Source organism: Monomorium pharaonis, chromosome 9, assembly GCF_013373865.1.
Source record: "Monomorium pharaonis isolate MP-MQ-018 chromosome 9, ASM1337386v2, whole genome shotgun sequence".
NCBI classification, from domain to species: Eukaryota; Metazoa; Arthropoda; class Insecta; order Hymenoptera; family Formicidae; genus Monomorium; species Monomorium pharaonis.
The window spans coordinates 1,970,494-1,994,466 of record NC_050475.1 but is presented as its reverse complement, the minus strand read 5'-3'; the positions used below and the strand labels follow the sequence as shown (position 1 = coordinate 1,994,466).

Below are 23,973 nucleotides of genomic sequence, written 5' to 3'. Positions count from 1 at the left end.
CACAGTATAACCAATAGCAGAGAGGAATGCAAAGGAATGTCGATGCTAGGAGTGTGTTCGAAGAGACGCTATTAGCGCTAATAGCGTCTCCCCGAACGCACCCTAGGAAAGCACACTGAAAGCAAAAGGTTACAGATTTGCAGATTTGCACAAACTTGTGCAGACTTCAGTTCTGTAAAGTTCTGTGCAGATCTGTGCAAGCAAGCGGTGCGACGACAATTGTTATGTGAGGAACAGTTTCGAACGGACTCTTGTCCTGTTTCGTCTTGTCCTATTGAAGTTTACTTCACGGTTCCGGATTACGTGTCGAAAGGTCTGCGGACACGCCGTTCAAGCGCGTTTACGCGACGCGGTCGCGCTGGCCTCCGGAGGCGAGGCGACGAAACGTCGGAGAGGAGGTGCACGGTCGCGCGGACGTCACGAATTCCCTGGAGGAAAAGATCAGGCGAAGGTGATCGACGCGAGACGACGAGACGCGTTTAGCCAACGACGCGTGTTACGCAACGTGTGACGCGACCGATGCACCGTTGATCGTCGTGCAGCGTCTCTCTTAACGGTTACCTGCGAGGGTGAGATCTCCGTCCGTGCGTTCGATCAGTCGATCACGATGACGGTGCATCATCTCCGCGTGGTACGACGGAGGTTATGACGACGTATGGATAATCGTTCCGCGTTCGAATGCGAACGTGAACGTGTGCGACAATCGGCTGGAAGTACACGACGTCCATCATACATGTATGTTCGACGACGGTACCTGGCCAACGTTAACGGGACGTCGACGCGATTCGACCCGGCGTGCACCGTTTTCTTGCAAGCGTGGTGCGCAGAGAGCAGGTCGAGAGAGAAAAGCAGAGGAAAGAGAGCATTGTGATCAAATCTACGAGTCGTCACAACCCATGTTGTGGTTGTGATTACAGATAATTCCTGTTGATTCGATCGCCTAGTCAACTACAAGGAAACTTAGAACGATTCCGTTTACGTCTCGGAGCACTACGGGATTCTCGTAGAGAATCTTGGAGACGCGTACGAGAGAACATTCGGCTCTCACGGCATCTCCAACGGCTTGGACAGTCGTATCATCGTATCATCGCATTTCGTCGCATCGTGTTGCGTCATTCGCGCCTACGGCGCCATTTTCCTGGACGAGCGGCGTGAAATTAGACAGCGGCGGGACTTCAGTGCGTGCCGTGTCTTGTGCTCGCGCCCCTCTCCCTCGCTGTCTTATCCCCTCGCTGGGTCTGTTCGAGTCACGCCGCGACGGTCGAGACTCTACAGTGTAGAGTCTACACACTTTTCGATCACTGGTAGATTGTGTACACACATAAATGGCGGCTGACGAACGATGGTATTTCACAAGAGAGCAGCTTGCAAACTCGCCGAGCCGAAAATGCGGCGTCGACGCGGACAAGGAGTTGAGAGATCGGCAGCAGGCTGCAAATTTCATTCAGGACATGGGACAACGGCTTGTAGTGTATCCTTTTTCTCATACACGCGTGGCGTTCAGTCGCGCACACACATACACGCTTTTAGAATCATTCTCCCAATGTACCCGATATTTAACGGCACTACGCGTCCTGAGCCCTTGGTAAGGGCATTCGCGAGCAGTGGCGAGTGTTTTTGACTATCAGGAATGCATTCGAGACGCGCATGGATTCGATCTCAATTCACACGTTACCCCCTCCCTTCCCCCGCGTGGTACGGATGGACGACATGCGGGGCTTGGAAGATTCACCATATTGTCGTAAACAGGTACCGTAAGTGATTCTTGATCAAAATTCCCACAGCAGCGAGGAGACGCGGCTGATTGGGGATGCGGTACCTGGAGCGATATGTAAGTGTTGCTCGAAACACCCGGGTGTATGTACGCGTGTGCATATCGATGTTCTCCAGCAAACTACACGGGATATGGTGTAACACAGTGAATCATTTCATCTTTGTTTATCAATGTTAAACAAGAATGAAATGATTCATTATGTTACATTATGTCCTGTGTAGCTTGCCCAAAAGCATCTTCTCTGTAGGCTTATTCTGTAACTCTTAACGACAATGTTAATATCTTTATACTGTTGTTGCGCACATATTATACATATGAGAGAAAAGCTGTGCAGCAACAATATAACAATACCGAACTATTGTTAAGGTTACAGAATAGATAATTAGTACTGGTAATGAGTTATGACAGTATATTGGTCACAAAGGAATTATTAAACATTGACACAACCATCCTGAACATGCTAGATATATAATATTCAAATTTATTATACTTCAATATCTGTATCTTACTGATAAAATGTGATTCTTGGTATTTCACATGTTTGTATGAGATAACAGCGAGAGGTCGTGTCGATATAAATCATCCTGATAGCTAGAGAACTCTAAGTAATCAAGTTTCAATGCAGTGCTATCTTTGTAAACCATCTTGTATGGTACAATCCTACATGGACAATTTAGAAATGTGTGGGAAGTTTACCTCATGTTTATAATTTTATTTAATACTTTTGCAACCTTCATAAATCCTCGAACTTTATGTCGTGTATCCTGCTTTTTTTGTTATATTTTTATACAAATTTGTTATACATTAATATTTTTATTAATTTGGATTTCTTCTTGAGAACTTGATGTAAGTAATATGTATACATTTCATTAAATTTCAGTATTCTGCTTCAACCATTTAACTATTGTTTAAGCTAAGGAAGATGTAAGAAGAGCTGCCTGATTTCATTAAATGAACTTTCCTCGGCTGTATAAACTGAAAATAAAATTTTAATAAATTATTTTATATATAAAACTATTGTACTTTCTGTCTATTTTGTAATCTTACCATTTAGGCTGCGTTCTAATATACACTATCAGTACTGAAAATCTATAGTTGATGTTACTGTTGATTTTCCGTGCTGGTAATAAATTTTGGAACACAGCTTTGATCTAATTCTATTAAATTTAAAAATAAATTCAATTCTTTTTTTTATATTTTTTTATGTATGTCTTCCTTTAAAAGAAGGTTTCGAAAGAATTCTTTTATATTAAATTATTTCCATTACCTTGTATCTTTTATGAAACTCTTTCTTTATTAATTATGTTTACACAGATGGTACTATGCTAAGGTGTGCAGAGAATATATAGCATAGATGTGTGAAATTTTTTTGCATATACAGAGTGATAATCTCTACTTTTATCTAGTTGTACCATTGTGGAATACATCTAGTGTATAACACAAAATATTCCAACATTATATAAGTTAGAATGTTTCAACCCTGTCAAAATATTTTGTCATTGACCAATTTGTATGTTGTGTGATGTATATATTACTTGTGTTTTATATAATTTTATACAAAGAAAAAGTTTGTTACGTATTCTGTTTTATATACTGAAAGAATTAAAAATATTCTACTAAATATTTTTTAAATTACATTTATTATTCATATTTCCAGTATAAGATATGTAAAATTTTAATAGTGAATCTTCAGTTTTCTGCATATCGTCCATTCATACTTGTGCGGAGCTTGCAATGAGACCCTTCTCCTTTTTAAAATTATTGTAAAGGGATAAAACATAAAATATCTTTCATTATACATAACTGTAAGAAATAGAACAAAAAATAAAGCTTAATTTCTAAGAGTGTTCTTAATTGCAGGAACATTAAGATTCATAGCATAATTTTAAACTCAATTTCACTTTCTTTTTCTAGAAATTTCTAAGAATTAAAAAAGAAAGTAAATTTAAAAGTATTATAATATAATTGTTTATACATAATATAATTTTTTATATCAAAATATCTTAATGCATTTTTGAAGAAAATGTTTAAAAATTGGAAGTTTATCTAATATCTTTTCTATAATTTTTGAATTCTATTTTTTTGAAAATGCAATTGTTTCCGAGATAATTGTAATATCTAAGTTAAAATGGGACACCATATGATATATTCATAAGATATAACAATACGCATGTAAAGTATATGTATAAAAGATAAAACATCCCTTAATCTTGAGCATTCCTGCATATGATTTACATAAATTTTGTTATAAATATGTATGAATATCAAAAACATTTTCCTTAATAAATAAATAGGTCACAATTGTGCATCAATACAGCGATAGTGTACATGCATCGATTCTACGTGTTCCATTCACTCACACAATTCCACAGAAACGCTATTGCTGTGGCAGCGCTCTTTCTAGCGGCAAAAGTAGAAGAACAACCAAGGAAACTGGAACATGTTATCAAAATGGCATATATGTGTCTTCACAGAGATCAACCTGTACCTGACACCAGGTCGGAGGTAAGGAAGGGAAAACTTAAAGAGAAAACTGTAATTGTCTGTGAACACCAGGATGTATAAAATTTTATATATATATATGATTTTATATTATGAACAAAAGCAATGAATTTTTTTATATATTATATATTTTATGTATAATACTTTTATTCCTATTTCACCTAGATAATTTTGATCTCAGTTTAACTTAATCATCTTTTTCTAATCTGTAAAACTAGAAAAAAATAAAGAACAAGTTAAACCAAGATCAAAGTTAATCTACATTGGTGTGGAAATGGACATTAATATCTATTTTGTTACCAGCACAAGGATCTAATGTTCTAAGGATGTATATAAACATTTTATGAATATATGGATTCATAAACATAGAATATTTTATACTATCTAGATTTATAACATTTAGGTTTTAATAATATATTGTTATTTGCAGCAATTTCTCGAGCAAGCACAAGATCTGGTGTTCAACGAGAATGTTCTCCTGCAAACGTTAGGATTTGACGTTGCCATTGACCATCCACATACTCATGTTGTTAGATGTTGTCAGCTAGTAAAAGGTAGAGGTTAGGTTTTAGCTTTGTTAGTATCAATGTAGGGTTCAACCATTCTACTTTAGAATACGTCTTGTAATTTGATCTTCCATAATCTCATCGTACGGTCATTGACACCAAATTTTACTTGCCAAATTTGAACACTTACAAAAAAAATTAAAATACCGAACAAAGATTTGGCTCAAATGTCGTACTTTAGCTCTTACAATTGTACAATTGTATTTTTAAATGTTAGAAGAGTATACCAGAATTTTCCAGATTTTTTAAAGCTTAAAAACTTTATAAGAAATAATACAATTGCTTAGTTGATTGAGTCCATTGATTTGATTAAGTAAAAAAAAAGGGCTGCAGAGAGTTAATCTCCAGTTTTATAAGTTAAACACAATGTTTGTAACAATGGAGCAGAATGTTGACTGAAACTGAAAAGTTGGGATTTTAAAATTTTATTGAATAATTAAAATCTTTTTTAATGAAAATTTATCTTTTCAGAAAAATTTTGTTTGTGTCGAGTAAGATTCAGATTATAAAGGACATTTTTAATAAAATAATTTAAATAATTACAGTGCTGCTATTCAATCACTTAAGTCACTTTTTCTTATTTTGACAAGCTTATTTTAATAAAATACTATTCACTTCATCTACCAAGACATCTCGAAGTGTAACTTCATTGAATTTCTGATTTCTTTTTGTATTGTATTATTCAAGCTTGTTTTTTAAAATAACACTTGAACAATGCAACAAAAAAATTAGAAATATTTTCATATGTTATGAAAAGAATTTATTCATGTTAAACTGTCTAATAACAGACTCAGGAAAATAAATTTTTTATTAAATGTTCAAAGTTAGAAGTAATTGATGTCACTTTTGGCTTTACTTAACTTAGTTTTTAGTTATCTTAATGCTTGAAAGATTTGTTTTGTGTAAAAAAAAAACACTACTTCATTCTTTTTGATCCAATAACTAGAGGGCAGTAATTAAAATTTTAATGTAAGAAATTTTTAATTTTGTTGTTTGAGTTCTTTATTTAAAAATTGTCTTCCTTTCTTCACTACTGTGCTATTTAATAATTCTATATTAATTTATAGAATTGCCATGTCCTTATGAAAATGAACGAAAGTGGAATCTTTCTGTTCTAGCGAGCAAGGATTTAGCTCAAACATCGTACTTTATGGCTTCTAACAGGTAATTCTCTTCTCTTTGTTTCTATATTAGTAATTAGTAGCAGTATCTTTTAAACCTTTTCTTTTCTTAAAATATGTCAAATGGTACATAAAATGGTAGTCGATCTAGAAATTCTACACGTTATATCCAAAACTTAAGATAACAGTAAAATTATACAAAACGAAAATATCAAGAAAGTTATAGGAATTTTATTTTTTTTATGTGAAATAAGTTCATTTTTTGATAAATAATGGACTTGAATAATTTCTATTTTACATAATTTTTATAGAACAAGAATAAGTTCCCACTGCTACATTAGCGTATTTTTTGCCATTATTTTATAATATACTTGTATGTAATACTTCTATATTAATGCAGATTTGCAATATAATTAAATAACGATTTTGTTCTCATTTTGATCGAGCATGATAGACTCTAGTTTTTTCAGTTTTTTAAATAAGATTTCTTTTTTTTTGCAGCTTACATTTAACTACAATGTGTCTGCAGTATAAACCAACAGTAGTTGCTTGTTTCTGCATACACCTCGCGTGTAAATGGTCCAACTGGGAGGTAAGAGAAATATATTTTCTAAACGTTCGTACAAGTCGTTAGAGATTGTCGATCATAAATACAAACAAATGATTGATCACAATCGCGACATAAAAGTTGTAAAATAATTCATATTGTATGCGTTACCTTCTCGCTTTTTTTTTAGAACGTTATTTATATCTATTTCGATTTTCTCTGAAATCGCGTCAGTATATACTATGCTTTTAATAGCTGTAGTAATGAGTGAAATTAGATTAATAACTAGAATTAGATGCTGTGTCGGCGCGCAGTTTAGAACTGAAAAATGTATTTAAAAATAAATATAGAGATATTAATTAAGCTTTGGTTTAACTAAAAATGATATTTTTCCTTCTATTTGTTTAATAATTGCTTATTCTTTTTCATATACAGATTCCACAAAGTACTGAAGGTAGACAGTGGTTCTGGTATGTTGATAAAACCGTCACGAAAGATTTACTTCAAGAATTAACAACCGAATTTCTCCATATATTTGATAAATGTCCGTCGAGATTAAAACGGAAAATTTTAAGCATCTCTGCAAGCCAGAGCCCAAGTACTCATCATCCGAGTCTACCTTCTCCATTTGTAAGTAACTCGCACGTGATAGTAATGTAGTTCTGTTTTCGCGTTTTCTTGTTTTTGATCTATTTTATGAATAAATTCGCATTTTCCTTTCTTTAGGATGCTGAACCACGTAGAATACAATCATCACCGCCATTGGACGGTACTGTTGCCGCCGCTGTTGCACATTTCAGTCGTTCTCACCACGTCCCAGAAAGTTCCGCCGTTGCCCATTCGAGTCGCTCCCATCACTCAGGGGAAGGTATCGCGAGTACTTCCGCTGCCGTCGCTGCTCATTCAAGTCGTTCCCATCATGTGGTGGATGGTATCGCTTCTACCTCTACCACCGCTGTTACTGCCCACTCGAGTCGCTCTCATCACACGCTGCAAGAAAAACAAGATGAGAAGAAAACCGGAACTGTCGCAGGATCGTCGAGAGGAACCGCGATAGATTACCGAGAGTATCGTGAGAAAAAAGAGCGAGAACGTCTGGAGCGGGAGAAGGCAGCCGCCGCTATCGGAAGTCATATCACCGATTCTAATAAGCCTCATTCGCACCATCATAAGCCAGTGTCGAGTACACCAAGTATTCCGAGCAAGCATCAGATACTGTCTGTGCAAAAGGGCATTGGTCTTCATCATAATCATCATCATCGGCCGGACATGAAGGTTAGCCAACCTGTGCCGCAGAGACACTCAACTGGTAGTCAACCTAATCGTGATCCGAGTAAGCAAAGATTATCGAGAGAACATAATACCGGCATGACTGGCGCAAATGCCGGCATCGCACACTCGCATTCTCATGCCAATTTAGATAGTTCCTCGTCCGAATCCTTATCTCATAGATCGGACAGTAGTGCCGTGCAGAATTCTACATCCTTGACGCATAGTAGTTTGCAAGAAAAAATGAGTAATAATAATAATCATACTGGACATAGACTGAACGCGCTTGACAACAAGCATCAGGCGCATGATAAGAGGTTATATCTAGGTGAAGATCCAAGATTAAAATCGGCCAAGTACGCGGATATGAACAGAATAGAAAATCAACGACGAAAGACGGAGACGCTGGAGCAGAGATGCGAAGAAGTACGGAAACTGATCGAGAAGCCATTACCACCGCCTAAGCAAGCGGACATACCATATTTGATAAACGCGCAGCAAAAACAGCAGACGCATCACGCCAAGTACAATCAGCAGCAGGACAAAGGCAGCTCACTCGCGAGTGATATGAAGCACTTGGCAATTGCTAACCAGAACGCGCTTCCGCAAGGCATGTCGCCAAGCGCTTTGTCATCCCAGAAGTCCGCACCTGTAAAGACGCAGATGTACAGAGAGCATGCGCAGGGTGTATCTCAGATCTTGAAAGACATTATAAAAAACGAGAATTCTCAGTCTTCTTTAAGCACATTGAACAACATGGATGACATAAAGTCAGAGAAGCGATCGCGATCAATGGCGCACGAAGAATTTGCTGAGAGAAATGCTACTGACGTTCAACAGAGTAACTTGCATACACCACCTGGCAAACACAGATCGTTGTTCAGCCCAGAGACGCCAATCACAAGAGAATTGCACACGACGAGCGTAAGACCTAAATCGAAACAGAAAACGCCACCCTCCGCAGCAACCAAAATCAAACAGGAACGTGCATCGCCGAATACACAAGACTCGTTAATGGCAAAACGACCGTCTAACGATGGCGCACATAAGAGAACCCGAACATCGAGTATCAGCGAGAGCGAACAGCTGCTGAAGAAAGAAATAAAGACAGAACCAGATGCAACTAGTTTGGAAGCGATGAAGATGCTTGGTCGTGTTCCCGATCTAATCCAACCGTTACGCGACAATCCATCGTCAAACGGTAGAACGGTAGATAGCCAATTACCTACTCAGCAGATGCATCAAGAACAATTGCAACACCAGCAACAGCAGCATCAGTTACAATCCGTTCAACATCCGTTGATGGATCATCAATTACGAGTGACCCAATGTTTGTCGATTGCAAGCGATAGTTTTACACCAATAGCTTCGACTGTTGATATCAGTGTTCTTTCCGACAATGTATCAATGACGCTACCAAGTAACATGGTGGAATTGCCTGTTCCGGTAGTCTCCACGGTAACGACTGCTCCTCCGATCGAAGAGAAGAAATCGGAGCACCACAAGAGTGAGAAAAAGAAAAAGAAACACAAGCACAAAGATAAAGAGAAGAGTAAGGAGAAGCATAAGCATAAACATAAGGATAAAGATAAAGAGAAACATCGCGAAAAAAAGAATAAGGAAAAAAGCGAGGAAACCCCAGTGACAGCACCCATCAAAATTACGATTCCCAAGGACAAATTGAACCTCGGCACGGAAGCATCGCCAACCGTGATTGGCGGAAGTACCAGCTCCTCTGATAAAAATATATCGCCGCAGAGCACGGGTCTAAAAATCAAGATTCCCAAGGAACGACTCAAAGGTACCGATAACGTGCCCAGTTCATCGCCCGCCCAGCCATCGGTGGTGCAAGGTCCGCTAAAGATCAAGATACGTACCGATCTCGGTATTTCAAGGAGTTCCGCGACACCGACAACACTACTGTCGGCGTCGAACGGCTCAAGTAGTATACACATGCTCTCTGAATCATCTACTAACGAAACGAGCCGAAAGCGCGAGCGAATCGAGATAATGGGCGAAAACACGAGCAGTGGTAGCTTCCCACCTACGAAGAAACAAGCATTGATGGTACCTGCGACGAGTTACGGCCAGGGCCACCGACCCGGAGAACGGCAGAACGGCAGGCATTATAACTCCGGCAGCAATAATAAGGTACGTGGCAGAGGCGTCCGTCAACATCCCGGCGGTCGCGGTCCACCACCACATCACGCAGTTGCCGGTCAGCGCGGTAATGTCGGTAGTCACTACCAGCGAGAGATTTACGGTAACGGTCGCGGTAGCCGCGGATCTCAACATCAGCAATCTTATTCCCACTATCCCCCGGTCGCTCATGGCAGCATCGGTGGATACGGGAGGGGGACTGGACATGCTGAACAGGGCACGGATTCTTATTTTTATGCTAATTATTCAACATCGATGTTCAATGCATCCGCGGCCGGGTACATGTACGATCCCACTTATCAGCAATACTATCAACCACAATCTCAATATTCTCTACCCTGGGAATCGTCAATGCTCCCAAATCTCTATCAAAATCAAAATATGATTCAGTCGGCTATGTCCGCCCGGCAGGAGGACGCAGGAGGGCAATTAGTAGTACCTCCACCGCCTCTTGAACCGCCACCTTCGCCTCCTCCTCTGCCGAGTGGACCACCACCGTCGGCGCCTCCGCCGCCTCCACCACCTCCGTCAATGTCGGAATAATGAGATTTTTAATTCACACACACACACACACACACACACACACACACACACACACACACACACACACACACACACACACACACACACACACACACACACACACACCGTATATGTGTGTGCGTATATATGTATATGCATGTGTATATTTTGTACATATATATTTTGTGTGTGTATATATATATATATATTTTTTTACAAGTATATATGTATATCTTATATATAAAGTATTAAATTGTTTGGAAAGTTCGTAGCAAAACTTGACAAAAATTTGAAGACAATACAGTTTATATAAAAGTAGTACATTTTGTTTGATGTTTTCAGATTCTTACAGTCTCTAAAGTAGTATGTAATATATATTATTTTTGATTAATATTTTTATTTGATATTATCATATTTTTATGTTATCAGTAATAGATGATTTGCTAAAACATTTTGTCAAAATATTTCAAAGACAAATTAACGGTTATTTTTGAAATGTGAAAATCATGTGTAATATTCTGATCAACATTATTTCCACAGACATTTGTTTGTACCCATGCAACATTTTTACTTTTGTAAGAGAGAATTACGGACCGGAAAATTTTCTTATTCTACATCTTTTGTTTAATAATTTGACAAATTTTACAAACAAGTTTTTGCTGTAAAATGATGCTTAGAAATTTTTACATTTCAAGTTATTATAGAAATATAATATTACGAAAAAAAGACAATTACTAAAATGTTAATATTGTAGTTAATATTTAGTTGATATTTATCAAAGACTATTATTATAAAGCTACTTCTTGAATAAATATATAAAGTTAAACATAAAAAAATTCATCTACACTATAGAATTTACAATAGATCAAGTTATTTACATTCACCGAAAACAGAAACCTGTAAACTGAAATAACTTGAGTTAGTTGCAAATTTTATAGTATAGATGAATTCTTTTTCATATTGCAAGTTATACATATAATCGTGCAGTTATATATAATTTACACACACACACACACACACACACACACACACACACACACAAATGCAATATGTATAAGAAAAAAGAAAGGGACTCTATATCGTCGAAATGGTAATGGTAATTAAGTTTTCCGTTACTATTTCAACGATGTGAAAAAAAAATTTCTCTTCCTTCTTTTATATATTGCAATTTATACATATGCGGACCTTTGCTTTCTTTTGTGGAAAGTTATTCTTTTTTCCATTTATTCTTTAAAAAATAAATGATTTATATTTAATAAGAAACAAGAAATAGTTTATGATCCCCTGAATATTCTCTCTCTCTCTCTCTCTCTCTCTCTCTCTCTCTCTCTCTCTCTCTCTCTCTCTCTCTTCCTTTCTCTTTCTCTCTCTTTTATCCTTCTGTTTCCTCTTTTTTCTCTTTTGCATTTTTTATTGAAGAAAGTGCTCTGGAAGCGATTAATTTCTTGAAAATTATTAAAAAATTTGTACATTTGTATAAATGTAAATAATATATATATATATATATATATATATATATATATATATATATATATGTATGTATGTACATGAATAATTTACCAAAATTATTGGAGAATTGATAATTAGAAATGTAGTAGATGATTATAATCCTTCAATAATTGACATTTTTTATACATATGTAAATATAGTATGTAATATAGTTTTCTGTCATATAAATCATAAAAATGTCATAAAAATATTTCAGATTGTCCGTATGATTAATTTGTTTTTGTCATTTTTTAAATTAGTATATATTTATATGTATGTATATATAATAACAATATATTTTGAAATGTGTATGTATACACAAACGTATTTCTTTTTTATTTTTAAATTAGACTGAAATTCAACGCACGATTTTTATAATCGTTCCCGGAGCCATCTAAATGGCGTAGAAACGCCATTAATTTGTTTTGCTTTAATTTTATGAAATAGTTAAGTAGAAATAGAAGCATGATGTTATGCAATTTATTTTTATCATCTGCTGCAATGGTTTCTCATTTTCGTAATATCCCACTGTAGAGAATTTTAGTCGAACGTGGCATCTTGTTTTAGTGCTTTGATTTTGTCGTAGTGAAACGGCAAAACTTATCGATCTGTAATTTGAGTGCCTAGACATTCGCATGAAACTGTGTGCAAATATGTAGGATATGTACAACATGTAGGATACTGTGATGGAATTCGTGCAAACGTTTGATGAGTTACCGATCTCATAAACTTAATTGAAGTATAAATTTAAATGTTTATGGGATCAATCTATACATAATGAGAAAAGCTACTGATATTATAACAATACAATACGTGTTTATGGTATTATTTCAAAGTACTGTTATTTATTCCCTTTTCATTTCTATTTTCCACATGAATTTAGTTTCCCACTTGTAGTCAGCATGGTCTACATACGTATTGTAAGAGTTTGTCATAAAAGTACACCTGCCCTTGCTTGCTACTACTTTCCTTTTTATATATAGTATCTACAAAGTAATAAAATATATAAATAAAAAAAATAATTAAATTTTATAAGTTAAAAAAAATTAAATTCTATAAACACCAAAAAACTCACTAATCCCTGCAGTTTGAAGAAGCACCTGTGCTTAATTAATTCAGACAATAATTTTTGTCGATGATATTAGATCTTTTAAGACAAATTATATACAGCATTTTTGTAAATTTGAATACTTTTAGAAATATTATATATATATATATATATATATATATAATAAAAAATATATATATATATATATAAATTACTTCAGTTATCTTTAAAATCTATGTATAATTTTCAAGGTTTCCAAAAAATTTCCTATATTGCTGTTGATTGTATTTCATAGATCATTGTTTTACAAATATCTTTGATTCTAAGGGAAATTTCTCGGTATTTCCACGATTAGTATTCGTTTTTTTTTTGTTTTTTTTTTTTTAAATTAAAATAGTGAACTTAGAAATAAAAATATTAAGAAATAGGAAATTTCTTGAAAATCAATCATATTTTTTTTAGAAGTTTCTATATACGAGATATTTTTGCAGGTATTTTTTCTCTGCACATAGTATATCGCTTAATAGTTAAGTATAATAATTAATTGTTGGATATATAAGAGCCTTAGGGGAAACACACATATGTTCGCGCGGCGCGTAGAAGAGCCATATTGTAGAAGTTGGAGAAGAGGGACATTGCAATATGTGACAGATGAAATATGTCAGATAAAGCTGTAATGAAGAGAGCTGATATAATTTTCTATCGGCGTCAGTGACTTTTTACTCTCGAAGATAGAAGCCTTCGATATTAACGAATAGCGAGGAGAACGTGTAATGCTTTTGCTAAGAATATAAGCGATTATGTTTATGAATCGTTTTAATAAGAACTACATTAAATTTTAACTTGTACTTGAAATTATTAATGATTTCAGTTAAATTTGTGTTTGCCACTTTCGAGCGCGACAATGTGAATCTTTTATAGAACAAATATTAACTCAGGAACGTCGTATCGGATTAATTTATAATGCGATCGATATATATTACGCTCAGAATATATTTTCTAAGAGTGCTATATATACGTATGTTTACACACACACACACACACACACACACACACACACACACACACACACACACACACACACACACACACACACACACACACACATATATATACACATATATATAACGTTGTTTAAGAAATGTATAGTATATAACGTGTAGAGAAAGGGGGGGAGGGAAGAGAAGCGGTATTATATCGAAATCGTGAATGTGTCATTGTTAATTGTTATATTATCACGATTACTCTGTTCGCTGTTTTAAGATAGGCGTAACCGACTAATTTGCGTAAAACAGAGGATCTATGATTATATACAATAAGAGTATAGTTGATAATCTCACTTAATGATATATAAAAGATATTTTTTGTATAATTATATAGTTTTTTCTTCCCGTGTGAACTCAAATACGCTCTAATAATGATACAGTATATTGCTGTTTTTGAAATTTGTAATATATATTATGTATTATTGTATTACATGATTACATAATATGTATGTACGCAGGTATACATTGTGTGTGTGTGTGTGTGTGTGTGTGTGTGTGTGTGTGTGTGTGTGTGTGTGTGTGTGTGTGTGTGTGTTTGTGTGTTACGTGTGTACATACATATTTTTAATTTTTGATCCCTGCGAGCTTAGAATTCACATTCACATTTTAATTTAATTTAAATCCTTATTTTAACTTTTACATCTAAATTATTCTAGAGATGGGCTTTGACATAATAGCGGGTAAATATGACTGAAGTAAAAAAATTAAAAGACAAATGTAAAATGGAGAAAAAAAGTAAAAAAGAATTTTATATTTGCGTATCTTATAACAAAAAGGGACCAAAGTCCAAAATTTGTAATTAATCATTGGTGAAGGTTCAATTCTTAATTCAGCCATCCCTAACTTAATTCAGCTTTACGCTTTTGCTTAAATTAACTGATTTATAGTCATAATATACATAATTACATTTGTTTATAACACTTATTCTATATTTTGCTACATGCACTTCGTATTTTCTTATCTCTCTTTTTCCTATCTTCTGTTTCTAAATCTTTTTCTCTTTGTACAAACTTACTTCATTATCTCTTCTTTTTTTCATCATCCTTTTCTCATATGTAAGCTATAATACATGTAAGATAAAATATTTTTCTGACATCAATGTTACATTTGGCTTCCGATAACTATAAGAGCTTACACGGGATGAATATTATAGGCATATGTATATTAAACGCGGTTTTTATACCGTTTTTAAACCATGTACACGTATCTAGATCCAATCTATTGAAAACCATTATGTATATATTTTCGGTATATTATAAACAATTCCGTTTCCGGAATGTGATATTTTTTAACGCCGTGCTGAGGATTTTTAAGAAGAAATCTCGTATGTTGCATGGAACACTATTCTCAGGAAACTCGCGCGTCTTTTTTTTTATTTACCGTGTAAATTATGAAGATTAGTGTACTAAGCGACTTGGATCTGCCGATCGTAACCCAATTTTATTGCCAATGCGACAATATGAATGTGTGAACGAAACCTTGCACGATGATGAATAACGCAAGTGAAAGAAATAAAGCTGCGTAGTCAAATTGTGCAATTACGACAGTAATGAAAAAGCAGTAATAAAAAGACAAAATAATTGCTAAGGTAAATCTCTAGTTTTTATATTCTGTGATTGTAAACAGATTAAGAGAAAAGAGAATTAAGAAAATAGTATATTATACATATTATATATAAAATTCTAACATTGCTATCATACATCTTTCTTATTAAGATAATACATTTTTAAGCCAGTTTAGAGTTGATTTTTTGTCTTCATAAAAATTTTATTAATTCTGTCGGATTAACATTAATTTTTCTTTTTATTACAATTATAACTTGTTTTCACAGAAATTTTGTTAAAAATAATTGAAATATATAATACATATTGCAAAGTGAATAATCGATTACAGAAAACGTTCTTAAAAAATATATAGTAACCCAAGATATGACAGGGTCTGTGATTGATAAGTAGCACAATAGAGAAAGTTTGAAAAGGAATGAGCAAGCGCGCGCGTGTGTGTATGTGTGTGAGAGAAACAGATACATATATGTAAATATTACAGATGATACGTAAACCTCGACGTTTTTCACAAAAAAAATTTTTATAATCTTAAAAACTCATAATTTTTTTTAGTACTCGAGATTTTCTTTCGGTTTAGAGTAGCAAGATTTTCTATTGTATTTCGCCGTAATAAAATAAATTATATCTTGGATTAATAGAATCATCGACAAATTGGTGTATATCGGCAATGCTTTTAAACTGTTGTTAGCCAACGAATGCCGTATCGAGTTAAACGAATAAAGCTATGTTCAGAAACATTACTCGGGTGCTCCCAGATATATCATTTTTTCCTTGTTCATCGAATGTTAAATAAGATTAAAAATGATACGTGAGAATCCGAGTGATATTTCCGAATGCAGCCTAACTGTCGTGTAGACAATGAAAGCTCATCCGCGTGAGCAGCGAACACGAGTTAAAGTACAAGTAACTCAACAAAAAAAGAAGAAAGATATGTTTAACGTAGACACTGATAAAATCTGTACACGATGTATATTCACCACTCGTCGCGTACGCTACCTGCTTGAAGAAAAAGAGTGAGAGAAAGAAAGAGAAATGTAATGGTTATCGATTAATGTGTATAGCCATTAGATACTTGAAAAGTTTGAAGTTCCAATTCAATGGCAATTATTCATAGTAACAGGGATCGTATGCGTCGCGTGGTTGATAAAAAGAAAAAATATTAAAGCAAATAAACGCAAATAAACGTACTGTGCAAACGAAACGTACCTTAATGATTATTTTGTCTTCTTCTTAATACCACACATAATATATGTACATATGCAGTTTCGCACACTGTATCGCCGCATCTTTTTTTTTTAATATGTACTAACATCACATAGTATATTGTATAAATATCATGCGCGATAATTGCTACACAAGTCATGCAACGAATTCAATCAAAAATCAATAAAATAAGATTAATTGACGTTATTCATGTCATTTGTCCCGTTGTTTGGTGAAGGGCACATCACGACTGTTGCTCTATTGTTAAGAGCAAATTATTATCGTTATCGGTGAATTAATCGCTATTGTCATAATAGTATTGTTAATGTTCTGTGATGTGTGTGCATGCGTGCGTGCATGATAAGAGTGAGCATGCGCCTGCATGTGCATGCATGCTTTACTTACACACTTATTTGCATCCGAATGTAATTGAACTGCATGCGTAGAATTTGCAACCAAACACTTTTTGCTAGTTCGTGTAACTTGAACTCAATCCTGCTTTGTTGCTGGCTCCCTCCTGATTGAGAACTGGAAACGAGAAGCAGATCCATAAGAAAAAATCTCAACGTGATACTTTGTTGTTCTTTTGCACTGCGTATAGTTATATTTGTTATAATTAATTTGTTACATTTCATTGCATGCATCATGCTTTTCCCCAAAACATCTCATGCGCTAACATTAATTTGATTTTTCATGATCTATTTCGTTCCTATCCGTTTCGAATAGAATTCTTAAGGAAAAGAATGTCAGAAAATTGATAAAAATAAAGAAAAAGTTTACGCCACATTTACCTACGAAAATGTAAAAATTGAGTCATTTATTTTGATAATTCTGTAAAATAATACATTAGATCTAGTTCAGATTCACATTTTGTTCGTAAGATTTGAAGTTTGTATTTTCGTAAACAGCTTATCTATTTTCAAAATAATAGACTCAATTATAGTAAAGATATATTAGAAATGGCGTATCTATTTGTATGACATGTTAGCTATTTTTATGAGCTAGCGAATATTTCATGTTTGCATTATTTCATGAAGCAAAACGTCACATTTCTATTTATCATTTTCAGGACAGACACGCATCCAGTCATCACAAAAGCTCCAGTAAGCTACCACAATCTCAACAGTCCTATGTTGGGTAGTATGGCTGGCTATTTGGCTCACTGAAGGTGGCTCAAGAGGATTTCTTGAACATGCCCTGACTGGACTGAAGAGGAAAACTTCCACGAACGAGAAATTTTGTTTTGTTTTGTATCCCTTGCGTATCTTCCGATAAATGTTCTGACAAGGACAGGGTCGAAACTGATTTGTTGTAGAAAATAGTTTTCCGTATTAAAAATTCTGAAACCTCACTTCAGACAACGCTACTTTTTTAGGCGCCGAAGGATTAGCTTTTGCAATAACCGCATTTAAAAAGAAACACCCTTGACTTAACGGCTCTTCTTTTTTTACGAGATACAGATGTTTGCAATACATAATATTCAGATATACCTTGAGATATATTCTCGGGAAAATATCTGTGAAATATATATCAGGCATATCTAATTTATCGTTATATCCTACGTTTTGACCGCTTGATAAGGATCATTTCTATTCGGTTTTCTTTTTTATTCTCGCATTTCTTTTTCTAGATTTTTTTCGACGAGTAAAAATGTCCTAATAGATTCCTAGAATTGTTTTAATAAGACGTTTCCAGAAATGGGAGTAACAGTGTTATTTGTCGCACTGTTATCGTTGCCGTTTTTTCTAAATCTCGTAAAGAGAACTTTGCTTAAAAAAAATAAAAAGCTTATGCAATGTTGGAGTAATTTATCACTCTAACGAGAGTAAAAATTAATTCCTGTACCGAAAGGACTTTTATTCAGGAACAAGCTAAATTTTTACTTTTTTAGAGTGACTTATTATTCTTTACGAGATTTTATAGCATATAAAAATAATGATAATCTTAATGGGGCGTTATAAATAACACATTACTTTCTATCCCTGGGCGTTTGATAATCCTTAATTGTTGTGAGATAAATGCAGATAACATTGTGGATAATATCTGTATATTCTCAGTTAAAATTAATTAAAATTTATGACGAAATGCGTGATATATTGATGCAAGTGACACTATAACGACATACTATTTAACGCTTTGTTATTTTCTATGCAAGTTTTCATTTATTTCTTACAGCACAGTCTCAGTTTTATTTTAGTGTACATCTCTATACATGTTCCAAGTAATTGATAACACAGGTCGATATTAAATGTGGAACATTTCATATGGAAATGTATCATTTTCCATAGATTTTTTATTCTTACTTTGCTTAAAAAATGTAGAGCAATGGTAAATCCCAATATACACGATATTCATACATTTTTCATCTAGCTATATTCCTGAAAGTTGAGCAATCCGAAATCAAATCATGCGTTTGGACCGTTTCTTTAATAACCTACTTCTGAAAAATCTAACATGATACAAAAATTTCATTCCGTATCCAGAAATGACACATCTTATCCATATTGCATAATACCGACCTGTGTAATAGATAGCATTTTATAGTTGGTAATTTCCCATTAAGAAGAAAATGACTGCCGTATTTGCTAGACTGAAAGAAATATCGAAGAAGTTCTTTAACTTTTAGCTCGCTTGAGTAACGAAGCGTTAAATCAGAGGAAGTTAATATAGTGTTTTAGCGTAAGATCGTTCTCGAAAAAGAGAAGAGGAAAAATAAAAATAGGAAAGAAATTTTGTGTTGAAGAATCGTAAAGGCAGTCCTAATAAGAATCGAAGGACATACACAGTTCTTTCTTCACACCATTACGTCGCCTTAGTGGTAATTCATATTTATCTTGCCGTTCTTCCCCAGGAAGAACGTGAATGTTCATCGCCGAATATTGGCCTGTAAATTGATCTTCGATCAGGTTGGTTCGTTGCAGAGGTAAATTTGGCAAATTTAGGATTTTAATTTAAATAGCTAAAATGTAGTCAAATTTGAATAGATTAGTATAGAAACAATCCGATTGCGCGATTTGATTTCGAGTCGCTCGACTTTCGGGACTATAGCTAAATGAAAAATTCATGCGTATCTTGGAATTTACCGTGGCGCACGAACTTTAGATTTTTTAAATAAAGTAGGACTATATTATTACATTACTACGGTTAAGAGTTATTTACGAACTTCGAATACGTTATGCATTTAACAATGCCTTATTTCCAGGCTGTGTTTTAATTTGATATTGTCCATTTCGTTTCTCTTCATTGCGCATCGCATTTAGACGATGGTGCCCATAAAAGAGTCCATTTATATTGACCTCACAATGACTCAACGTTTCTCAAATCTCCGGTTCTGATGATTCTCACCTCAATGCTGCTTTATTTTGTTACTGATTGTTCCGCGAGGTAAATTTACGACCGAATGTCTCTACAACGAAACGATCGATTCAAATTAAGGAGGAACAAAACACGCATACACATGACACATTCACACACACATTATACGCATACACGTACACACGATGATGATATTTATATTATCACCGTATTATCGTGTAAATAGTTCCCTACCTGCATAATATATAGTAAGTAAACGTCATATGTGCTCTATCGCGTAATTTAGTATAAAGAATTGTAAGGTAATATTGATATTATATAACAGACTGTAAATAAGATTATTTTGTAATGCCAAAAGAAACCAAATGAGAATAACTTCTACTTCGCACGGTGTTACGCATAGTTGAATGATGCGTATGAGAGAGAGAGGGGGGGGGGGAGAGACACACATGTTTAACGCATCTAGACACACATAACACATACATACACATATACATACACATATAAATATACAGATATGAAATATACCTGCGTGCGCGCGTCGGATGATGTTAAGATGTATAATTACACGCAATGATCCATGCGAACTTATACAGCATATTTTATCCGAGGCACGTTCGTGATCCGAGATCGCCCTTGGACAGGGTATGCTAAATGGGAAATTAAATACGTGCACAACAATTCGTTCGACGATACGCGCCGATTATAGTTGTACTTTGTTCAGCGGTACGCAACGCCGTGTAGGATCAAAGTGTGTTCGCTCGGTCGACGATCGTCCCAATCATATTTTAGTTTTTTTTTTCGTTTTCTATGTATAAATAACGATCAACTTATGTTAAGCCTAAGTTAAGTGTCAATTATGTCAGAAGTTAAGTATGAATTACGAATTACGCAATTTCTATCGTGTATCCAACGATAAAGTAACAGAAAACGAGAAAAAGATTAGCAGTATCGCGTCTCTCGCCACACATAGCTCATTTATTAACTAAAATTTGTACTATGAAAAAGATGTGTGAGAGAGAAAGTAAAAGAGGGATAGAAAGATTTACATAGAGACGTTGGATCGATTATAATTGTTATTAGAATATTTGTGCTGCTCTAATGTAATCTCGAAAGTGAGATTCATGGACGCGCAACATCTTGTTCCTCCGTTTATTTTTTTTTTTCTTTTTTTGTAATGTGTACATGTGAACAGTGCACATGATATATTTGTGGAGCGCGCATAACAAATCTAACGACGATCGTATAATGTGATTGCGAAAATATGTATTATTGCGACAATGTTTTTAGACATAGAGTCAATTTACAATAGGTGTGGTAAGACTTAAGTCGTAAGAAATTCGCTGATTGTAGTCGATTATTCTTTTATTTGATTGATTGGTCAATTTCTTAAAACGGCTTAAGACTTATTATAATCTGTAGATTGAATCTTATGTGTTGGTTTCGAATGATTGGATTGAAAATTGGCGCGATAAAATTGACGCTGCACGTCTTTCACGATACGGCAGGAATATTTTTAATTCTTATTGTAGAGGAAATAGAAAGTTGAGTAGCAGAGTCCGTTTTATCTCGCTGATGTGCGTTGTAGTGTAATTGTCGAGCCTCGTAGCCGAGAAGAGAAGGGAAACAAGGATAGGAGGGAAGAAAGAGAAAAAAGGAGACAAAGCTAGATTTCATTCAACAATCTTCTTTCTTATTAAAGACACTTTCCGTTCATTTTTCGGCTGCGTGGCGTTTATTCTTTTCATCGACACATGTAATTAACGCAACTGTATTGTGGGGGACAATAAGAGCCGTTGAGCGGACCAACGTCGCAGCAAAAACAAGATTTCTCCTTTTTTACGCATTTACAATCTCGCGCTACTGTGTATAAGAAGTAGCACACAATCAGGTGATTATTTCGACAGAAGCTTTCAGATTCTCTTTACAGTTCATTACGAAAATCGCAAATAAGCGCAATTATGTCTATTATGTCAAGTATTGACAAATCTTCTTTAATTCAAAGTTGACGAAATGAGAAATGCTTTTTTTAGATATATTTTTCGATGTTAAACAATGTATAGCCAATCAATCGACACTGACGTGCTCCTCTCAATGGCTCTCGTCCAAAATAAGAAAGTAACGTCCGAACGATCGTCGGAGAGGAAGGCAGGAGGCAGCCTTCGTCGTATTGTCGCGATTATCGAATTGCGATGCGCCGATGAGACGAACAAGTTGCCGATTAAGCTCCTAGGAGGAAATAGTGAATAAAAGGCTAGTAGCGAATACGAATGAGAATGAAGTAAAAAAAATGTACATAAGTAACTCTAGCTGTAAGGACTTTAGAAAAATAAAAATGTTTGCACGGCGAGAGACGGAGGAAGGAATGTAAAACTACCGCTTTCTCGCGTAATCTTGCGAGTGTTCCCCCGGTCGCGTCCGCGGAGAAGAAACCCTCGTGGGGTTCATCTTCGGGATCATTTCCTCAACAGCAAGAGGAATGGAACTTTCGGACTCTAGCCACACGGCCCAATCGCATATCTGTTTCGCCACTCTCAGCGAATCAAGATGAGAACATACCCTGGGAATCCTACTCGCGAAGCACGCATATATTGTATATTGTTGCGTCGAAGGTGCGAAGCTCTCGGGATGTGTATACCTTTGCATTATTCAAAAGTAAATCGGAGCTATGAGTTTGATATAAGATAGGAAGATGACGGAAGCCTAAATTGCAGCATAAGCATAAAAGAAACTTTCTTTAAATGCTTTTTTTTTTTAAGTTATTTCTTTCTATTGCTATTTCAATTTACGTAAGTTTCACTTACGATTCCGTCATCTTCTCTTTACACTTTCGATTTGAGTTAGAATTTTAATTTTTGCTAGGGTATGATAAATCGACATCGATGATTGAATGTACGGTACGCACATAAACGCGCTAGAGAATTATTTTGCTCGGGCGTAAAAGATGAATCGACAGATCGTTTTGTGGTTCGAGAGAATTTGTGTGTTCACGGGATTTTTACCGAGACACTGTTAACCACGACTACAATCCACCATTCTTATTCGTGTCTTTTCTTTTTCTTATTTATTTGTACACTGAAAAGAAAGTTTGGCAATAACAATTAAATCTTGGTGAAATAATTTCAGTGAAATATTTCATTAATATGACTAAATATTCAGTAATATTTCATAGTTATGATAATGGTAAGAAAGCGGTTGATGATAAATATTACGAAATAAGTATTTATCAATGTTATATTAACCGAATTGTATTCTGATTATATCACTTAATTGACATTATTTCACCAAAGCTCTGTGATAATCATCTAAGCTTGATTGTTGTCACTAAACTCTTCTTTCAGTATATTTGTTCGGCACGTTTGATATGTTCGACTTGACGGACTTTATGGTTTCATGGTTCATCCATAAATTTTGGCACGAGATGACTTCGTGATAGTTGAAGTCCGTGACGCGATCCGGGGGACCCATTCAACCGAGCCAAGATTGCCTAGTTTTAAGGCGGCGTTCAAATTGTCCTTAATAAAGCAAAGAGGAGTTTTAAAATTAACTGCCAAAGATTTTCTTTACCTTCCCCCCCCCCTGTAAACGTTTAATTTTATGCCACTTACTCACTACTGACCAGATTCACCAGACATTCAAATTTTAACGAATGCGAAGGGTGTAGGGGGTAGAAAGATTCATGCGCAACTTTAAAGTTGCTTATGATGTTAAACGAATATACAGCAACGCAAACTTGAAATTGTTTCGCGCCGTGTTTGTACAGCCGTTTAATTATCCCGTATTTGTTTCTGTGTAGTTATAAGATATAAATTTAATAAAGAGAATATAATTCTTCGTCGCTAAGGTA

General features: G+C 34.9%; 1 protein-coding gene across 5 annotated transcripts; it reads left to right on the top strand.

Moving 5' to 3' along the window:
- The first annotated feature begins 185 nt into the window (after positions 1–185).
- Positions 186–23,973, top strand: LOC105835656 (cyclin-T). 5 transcript variants are annotated; one of them, XM_036292044.1, is made up of 8 exons: positions 193–1,471; positions 4,069–4,279; positions 4,707–4,836; positions 5,910–6,006; positions 6,465–6,555; positions 6,946–7,140; positions 7,237–9,930; positions 17,881–23,973. In XM_036292044.1, exons 1-8 carry the CDS (start codon positions 1,326–1,328, stop codon positions 17,950–17,952), a joined length of 3,636 nt encoding a protein of 1,211 aa, XP_036147937.1. In that variant the 5' UTR covers positions 193–1,325; the 3' UTR covers positions 17,953–23,973. The 5 variants fall into 5 exon arrangements, with proteins under 5 accessions (XP_012534582.2, XP_012534583.2, XP_036147936.1 ...); XM_012679128.3 differs by lacking the exon at positions 17,881–23,973 and having other exon boundaries at positions 186–1,471; positions 4,707–4,830; positions 7,237–10,511; XM_012679129.3 differs by lacking the exon at positions 17,881–23,973 and having other exon boundaries at positions 186–1,471; positions 5,961–6,006; positions 7,237–10,511.